The 8,465-nt window shown below is 37.4% G+C and overlaps 1 protein-coding gene across 1 annotated transcript; it reads right to left on the bottom strand.

The window, feature by feature from the left end:
• Positions 1-3,104: 3,104 nt before the first annotated feature.
• LOC149012318 (threonine dehydratase biosynthetic, chloroplastic-like) lies at positions 3,105-8,218 on the bottom strand. Its single transcript, XM_089159659.1, has 9 exons — positions 7,748-8,218; positions 7,275-7,454; positions 6,890-7,159; positions 6,158-6,364; positions 4,230-4,478; positions 4,041-4,114; positions 3,696-3,813; positions 3,359-3,493; positions 3,105-3,245 (listed from the first exon to the last, which is right to left on the bottom strand). Exons 1-9 carry the CDS (start codon positions 8,216-8,218, stop codon positions 3,105-3,107), a joined length of 1,845 nt encoding a protein of 614 aa, XP_089015785.1.
• Between the last annotated feature and the right edge of the window lie 247 nt (positions 8,219-8,465).

The raw sequence follows: 8,465 nt of genomic DNA, 5'->3' as shown, positions 1-8,465 counted from the left end.
ATATAAAAACCCAACAAGGACAAAACAAGAAGAAGATGGCAACAGAGAAGCAAGACCCGAACAAACCGCACCGAACCGAACCGGCGTTCCATACCGATTTATACCGTTTCACCGACCGTTTTAAATTACCGTCTACCGACCGATAAATATGGTACGGACGGTTATGGTTTGAGGTTTTCAAATTCAATACCGACCATACCGACCGAATTACCGTTACCGTACCGAATCGACACCCTTACTTGAAACCGAGGTTGGCAAAAAAAAAAAAAAAAAAAAAAAAAATCATTGCCACTAAGATGTGCTAAACATGTCGTCTCTATGATCTAATACAAAAGTGTCCTCATTTTCAAGATTCTAAAGGCTGCGGCATATTTAAAAATAAAAACCCAAGCAAAACGCAGATAAATGCAAAGAATTTATAATGGTTTTACAAAATTGTTTACATCTACTAAGAGAACATGAGATTTTTTTTTTCTTTTTCGGTAAGGAAAACAAGAGATTTGACTCTTTCTTAAAAATTCTCTCTAACTACTTTACAAAGTTTTCCTATCTGTTTGTCCTAAGATTTTCCCAAAAAATACTTATTGGAAAACCCCATACCCTAATTCCTGTAATTACAAGTTATTATCCTAAACACTGGTTTTAATTACAGTTACAATCAAGTCTAATCTGAATACAAGACACACGATATCAACTCAACGATCATTCGTATGTTAGGGTAGGTGGATGGCGCGCATTGCAGGACCGAATGACATTGGAAACCCATTCATCTTAACAAAATGTAATTAAACAGGGAATATTGCAACCTTCATTTTTTTAATGGATAGTCTGTTCTTTTAAGATGAGAAAATATTAATCGCTGTCAGGGCTAAGGACCCTGCAAGAAATTTAGGGTTGGGTGGGTTGTGAAAATCTAGACCAAACGATCCCATATGACCATAAATTTAGGTTCCTTATTCTTTTTAATTTTTGGGTAATTTTCATTTGGACCTTTGAGGTTTGGTCCAAGTCATTTTTAGACCAGTTTAAGTTTTCTTTTGCATATGACTCTCCTATGGTTTTAAAAAATGAATAAATAAAGACACACTTAACAAAAATAGTTAGTTTAATAAATTTTGTAACAAAAACCCTTGTATCCTTTGGACTTTTTTTATTATTATTTTAGTTTTAATTATTAAAATAGATACTGTCAAAATACCCTTCCGTTCACCCTCTTCACCTCGTAGCTTCTCATTTTCTCCTCCACCTCCAGTTCCACCACCACCACCACTAGCAACATCATTTGCAACTGCAATTGATGAACTGACAACATTAGAATCACCTTCATGGTTCCCAAAAGCAGCAGTAACACCACTTGAATTCTCCGACGAATCAAAAACCCCTGGAATAAGATACTGCGAACATGATTCATCTAATTTATACTCTCTGAAATCAATTAAGAGTAAAAAATCAAAATAAATTAGAATTATATTAGTTGAAAATTGAAATTCTTTCAGCTGATGCAAGGATTCATGCCTCTGGAGTAAGGAAAACACACACACACACCGTCCCTCTGCTTTCCTTTCCAGATTTCTTCTTCATGAGATGGGTCATTACTCATTGGGCAATCGTAGAACTTTAGAGAAAATTAAGATGAGTAAGGAAGGAAGAGTTAAAGCAGGAGAGGAGAGGGCTGTTTCAATTCCTTGGCAGAGGAAATTGAAACATCACTTGTGCCAATACGATGTCATAAAATTGCAGAAACATATAGAAATTCAGGACCAGGGCGAAATTCATAAATAAATAAAAGATAAAATAAACTTGAATCGGTGTTGAACAAGTTAGAGGAATTCTTCCACCATTTCAAAACACGTCACGATTCTCGAATCTAAAGAATCTTTCGGTCAGAAGCCATAGATCTTTCTTATTGATTCGAGAAACATGGAGGTGGATTAAAAGTTGGAAGATGAATTAGAAACCCCCCACCATGATTGAACTTCGCCAAAGAAGAATTACTAGACAGAGTATACTCAAGTGAATTGAGGTGGTGCTACTGCTTTTGGGAACCATGAAGGCGATTCTGGTGTCGTCGGATGCTGGTGGTGGTGGAACCGGAGGTGGAGGAGGAGAAGATGATAAGCTAAGAGGTGAAGAGGTGAGCGGAAGGGTATTTTGATAGTATCTATTTTAATAAATTAAAACTAAAATAATAAAAAGAAGTCCAAAGGACACAAGGGTATTTTTGTCATAAAATTGATTAAATTAACTATTTTTGTTAAGTATGTCCTTATTTAATCATTTCTTAAAATTACAGGGGAGCCATATGCAAAAGAAAACTTAAACTGGACTAAAAGTGACTTAGACCAAACCTCAGGGGGTCCAAATGAAAATTACCCTTAATTTTTTGTGGAAAGATCACCAATGACCAAAACCCACCAATTTAGGTTCCTTATTCTTTTTAATTTTTTGTGCAAATTTAGATTTCCTTTTTCAATTGAGGGGTGGATGGGATCAATTCTTTAAGGATAAATGGGATACTACTCTACACACTGTAATAATCTAGAAATCAACAACATTATTTACAGTTGAATCATGAATCAGGAATCAGAAAGTTAAATGCTGGAGTTCCATGCCTTCTCAATGTATGATGTGGGATCTCTATTTTATTTCATTTTGCAGCAGCAAAGACCTAACTAACGGGGGTGACAAAGGAAAGCAGAGAACAAGATGCCCCCCCTAATAGCACTACAGAGATTAAAATGCAGATCACACAAGCTTAGCAACTGCCTGCCTAACCTGTACAAATGTAGAAAATGCAGGTTTATATTACAGATACGGCAAAACTCTAATCATGAAAACAGGAGCTCAAACAATTTCTAAGACTAAAACTTGGAACATCAAACTGGTCTCTGCCGATCAGATAAGCACTGGCCAATAAGCCTGATTCCAGCCAAGATTTGTTTTATTGTACTGCCATTTTGCCCTAATATAACAACACTAGAAACCTTGATCAGATCAAGCTTAACAGAAGTCAGTTGGAAGTGCTGAGATATCTATGAACTCTAGGTCATAACCACTCACTCTTTCTTTTCTTTTGTTCTTTTTGGTCGATGTAACCACTCACTTCAGTGCATCAGAAGTTCGAAAGCCTGGTTATTTGTCTCAATCGCGTTATCATATCCTAGACTGCTAGCACGATCCTTAAACTCACCCATCTCAGCACTTGGAACTTGGATACCAACTAATACATTAGCACCAGCTTCACCCTGTTCCATAGAACAAATCATGTAGTGTAAGAAACGGAGTTATCATGTCTTGTGCAGTTAAATATTTATGCTATACCAAACTTGAAATTGTCAAAATAAACTTTATCACTCACCTGTCCTCGGTAATGGAACAAGCTAATGTTCCAACGTGGACTTAAGGTGTGCAAAAATTTCATCAGAGCACCTGGCTTCTCTGGGAAGACAAACCGACAAAGAAGCTCATTTTCAAGACTCGATCGGCCACCCATCTGAGATAAATCCACAAGGGTAAACAGAGACCAGCACCGAATGAGCAATTTCATCAAGTCTCACAAGATACCAAGTCAAGTGACAGATATAAATCAAACTCTTATCATGTGAACCCTCCACTTCGACAGGGAGAGGCAAACTTGAATGAATGAAACTAAGCTTCCCTTTGAGCACTGTGTGTGTGTGTTTAGGGACGGTTACCAAGTGGCGTAGATGGTCTTTAACCAAATCATCATTCGTAAGGTTGATAGTCCGTAGGTGAGAAGATTCCATGCGATCCATCATCTCTTTAAGCTCAGAAGCAGTATGAAGACCAACACTGCACCAGCCATAATTAGATAACAGGATAACTTGTCTATATATCTACCATTTTAGAAGACACAATGCAAACAGCTACAAAGAGAATATATGAAGAGACGAAACAATTGAAAGAAATTGTACCTGAAAAGAAAAGACACTCTATATATATATAGAAAACTTAGTTGTTTGAGAAACTACGAATTTCACTTCTCTTCTTAAACTGGACATGGACTTGAGTAGTCTTACCTGTACAAAACAAGAGCTTCTTTTCTAGAAGCATCAAATCGGTGTTTTAACTCTGTAATATTTATTTCTCCCACCTAGCAGCAAAGAAAATAAAACCTGTAGTTCATGCAAACATCACAGCAAACATAACATTCTATATATACTATGACATTTATGCAAAAGAATTAAACTTGGTCATGAGATACCAACCAGTTCACAAAATTGTTTAAAGCTTCCAGGTTCCTTAGGCATAAATGTTGCAAGGACAGCCTCCCGTTGCCTACCAACATCAGCAAGCTCAGTAACCAATCTTAATCTATCAAAATTCATATTCGCCCCACTGGTTATTGCTACGACATTTTCATCCTGGAGACCATAGTATTTACAATATGCTTCTGCTCCTGCTAATGCAAGTGCACCTGCTGGTTCCAGAATGCTTCTCTTCTCTTCAAACATATCCTGCAAATAATCAGAAAAAAAAAAAATTAAAAAAAAAAAAACAAACTAGAGTAAATGACACTTTAAGCTGACAAAGACCTTACTTTCATAGAGAAAAGACAGCTTGAAATTTCTATTAACAACTGGGAAATCATGCAGATGGCTGATTGCATCTCAAGTGCCATTGAACTAGCTATAATCAAGGTGCCAACTTTCAGCGAATTTCGCCAGTTTGCCCGGTTTCAGCTGGATTTCAATCCCCCATTTCTGGAGGTACTTTAGGGCCAGCTTGGTTACATGAATCCAGAGATTTCAAATCTCTGGATTCATGAATCTGAGAATTATACCCGTTTGGTTGTAAAAATCTCTAGATTCATGAAATCTAAAGATTCACATTTTTACACTAAAAACGTGAATCTGTAGAGTTATGGGTAAATGGTGAAATCCAGAGATTTCAAAAAAGCTATACATTTGCACATTCACAAAAATCAGTCGATCAAATAATTTTTCAGAAATTTCATTCCACAATCAAACATTTAATTTTATAAATTATGACTCCATAGATTTGAAATTTATAGATTTGAAATTTATAGATTTGAAATTTATAGATTTGAAATCTCTAGATATTTGAAATTTCCAGACTCATGTAACCAAACAGGTCATTTTGGCCAAAATTTGGTGTCTAACCTAATTTGATACCAATAAACACACTAGGACTTGGCACTTGGCACTTGGCAAATTTAAATTATTTCTTATGAAATCTTCCATGAAAATTCTCCTCCCTAGCCACATTTGGCACATTACCTTCTGAGGCTTGAATCATTGGGATATAATTGGAAAGATTGTCCGTTGACCTTGAAGATTCTGCTACAAAATCCCTTTGTAATTTGAATTGTTTCTATAAATTCTTCCATGCATATTCTCCTTCCTAATCACATTTGGCACGTTGATTTTTGAGGCCTAAATCATTGGGATATAATTGGTAAGATTGCCTATTGATCTTGAATATTCTGCTACAAAATACCTTCCTAATTTAAATTATTCCATGTAGATTCTCCTCCCTAACCACATTTGGCACATTGCCTTTTGAGGCCTAAATCATTGGGACATAATTGGTAAGACTGTCCATTGACCTTGAAGACTTTGCTATAGAATACCTTCATATTTTCCAAAATAATTGCCAAATTTATTGAGAGATCACTGAAAATATCAGTTGAAATCGCCAAAATATCACGATAAATTGGATATATCGTTGAAATTTCGACCGTTCGATGATATATCGTTGAACTTTGGAAAATCTTGTTTCAGTGGAGTTTTTATTTCGGTAGTTGTCGAACTAGCAAAATATCGCCAAGTTTCAGCAATATTTCTCCGATTTTTCTTCCATGGTTATAATGCTAATGCTCAATACCCATTTCCAAAGGATTTAGCACCATTTCTATGCATTCTTCTTCCTCTTCCTGCAAGCCCACCTGCCCCACTTAAAAAAAAGGTATATAATCAGCTGTGATGGTGCCATCAAATAATCAGCTTCTCCATGAACTCCAACTTGGAAAAGGTCCAACTCAGTAGATACATACATAATGATTCATCAACATGATGATTTATACACAAACGAGCAATCCATGCAGAATGCAAACAAAAGGTAAAATATTTGTTTACACATGAGAAGAGAATGGAATGAAATGAAAGACCTTCACCTTAATTGATGCACAAATAGCATCACGGCTCACAAGAACCACTCCGTCAACCAATTCCCTGCATAAGCGAAATGTTTCTTCACCGACCACCTTCACAGCCACACCATCTGCAAAACCCCCAACCTGCTCCAACATGATTCTCTCTCCATGATGTAATGACAGTGCCATAGCATTTGCATCAAAAGGCTCCACCCCGATGATCTTCACCTGAAATAGACAACATATATATATATATTCATGATACATTTCACATTTAAATAATGGAAGAGGCGGAAGTTGTCATCTAACTCTTTTTCTATTTCCACAAATTATGCAATCTAGTTGAACAAACATAAGAATAATTGTTAGTATATACATGACGGATTCACATCCTCTGTAATTCCTTTCCCTGCAATTCCCTACAATTCCTTCTTAGGACTGTGCCATGTGGCATTTAAGTAATCCAACAGTCACCCAACAAACTAGACCATATCCTAATTTCATCACTGACAATCATAGCTAGACCAAGAATTCCACCATGAGGGGTATATTATGACAATGGGGCTAAGCTCTCTAGCCTCTTTTAGGCCTTTTGAATATAGTGGTGCCTTCAGATTTGGGAAAGCAAATGTGCATCAGAATTTCTACACTAATTAAGTAAAGTTTCCTAGGACAGAATATCCTGAAAAAATAATGCAAACTGTCTATACTGTGTTATTTGAGCAAGATTTTGGACAAAAAAAACCTACAAACCTCTGGACGAACCGCCTTTACATATGCAGCAATTCCAGCTATCAGTCCACCACCACCCACAGGCACAAAGATGGCATGCAGTGGACCTTGCATTTGACGCAGAATCTCCATCCCAATTGTTCCCTGACCAACAATAACATCTGGGTGATCAAATGGAGGTATGAATGAGCGACCCTCCTCTTCACCACGTTTCATGGCATATGCTTGTGCAGCATCATAGGTGTCCCCCTCAAGAACAACGGTTGCTCCGAACCTCTGTACAGATTTCCACTGAATAACATAGACAATTCCAACATAAGAAGGGAACTTAGAGCGGAATCATGAAGAATGAAGGAAGTAAAAACAAACAAATTAATGCAACTAGAAAGAAGAAAAAAAAAGTCACCTTGATTTCTGGGGTGGTAACAGGCATAACAATCACAGCATCACAACCCAGCTGCTTGGCAGACAACGCAACTCCTTGGGCGTGGTTACCAGCTGAAGAGCAAATGACTCCCTTGGCCAACTGTTCCTCTGAAAGTTTGGCCATCCTATTATAGGCTCCACGCAGCTTAAATGAGAAAACCTACATGCCAAGAAACCACACCGTCATAAGTCATAACCAATCCAAGTTTGGACTTCTCTATTGCTAACTTAAGACAAAACTGGAAATTTATTCCAAACTGCATTGAGATTTGATCCATCTCCAAAGCCGCCTACGAAGAAGAATACACTACACATTTATTATTCAAAACAAAAGAACCTCAGCATCGAACTCTTGAAGTCAAGCATTAAATACATGAAGCTTGAAACAGCAATAATCTCATAAAAATTCAAATAGAAGAACCAAAAAGGAAATTGGAAGGGGGGAGAACTCACGGACTGTAAATCCTCTCTCTTAAGCCAAACATTAACACCAAGCCTCTCTGAAAGCTTTTCTGCGTGCTGCAATGGAGACTCCGTAGCGACGTCGTACACTTTGGAAGAAAGTATATTGATCAAGTAGATAGGAACACTGCGAGACCCATCATTCTCAAGGGCCATCACCCCATCCGGTATCCCACCAAGTTTACCGCTTTCATATTGCAACGATTCTGGAAGGCACCTTTTCAAGGGAGGAGTTGAAGAAGGAGAGCTCTGAAACGTCTTCTCGGGAGAGACAACTGCAGACGGTCTTTCAGAAACCGGGGGCGATGTTCCCTTGACAAATGTTGCAACGACGAATGGCTTCTTCTTCTTCTGGAGCCTCTCCTCTTTCGATGAGATCCTGATGGATGACGGGAAGATAGAATTCAACTGGTTCGAAAGCAGCACTGGCGCTTGTGTAGGAGAGAAGTTAAGAGCTTCCATTTTTTTGGGTACCAAGCTGAAAAACTTCATTCATGAACTTGAAAGGAAATACAGACATATATATATCAAAGAAAATAAAAAATACAAAAGATTGATGCATGAAAACATAAGATTCGGTCCAAACCAAAAAATGAAAATTCACCAAATGTCATACATGAAATAGACAAGGTTATTCAGACTAAGGAATGGTTCTAGCCCAATAAGCCAATAATAATTGTGTAATGTTAAAGAACACCTCCATTTAGGC

Source organism: Hakea prostrata, chromosome 6 (assembly GCF_041222555.1).
Source record: "Hakea prostrata isolate BN-2017 chromosome 6, UWA_Hpros_2, whole genome shotgun sequence".
NCBI lineage: Eukaryota > Viridiplantae > Streptophyta > Magnoliopsida > Proteales > Proteaceae > Hakea > Hakea prostrata.
The sequence above is the reverse complement of the archived record's forward strand: the minus strand, read 5'-3'. Positions and strand labels throughout refer to the sequence as shown.

Bases quoted from the DNA above. Each gene is read 5' to 3' on its own strand.
- LOC149012318 (XM_089159659.1), bottom strand. From the start codon at position 8,218: ATGGAAGCTCTTAACTTCTCTCCTACACAAGCGCCAGTGCTGCTTTCG. The intron at 7,160-7,274 runs GTGACTTTTTTT...TATGTTATTCAG, and splicing joins TTACCACCCCAGAAATCAAG to TGGAAATCTGTACAGAGGTT. The intron at 4,115-4,229 runs GTTGGTATCTCA...CTTTGCTGCTAG, and splicing joins TTAAACAATTTTGTGAACTG to GTGGGAGAAATAAATATTAC.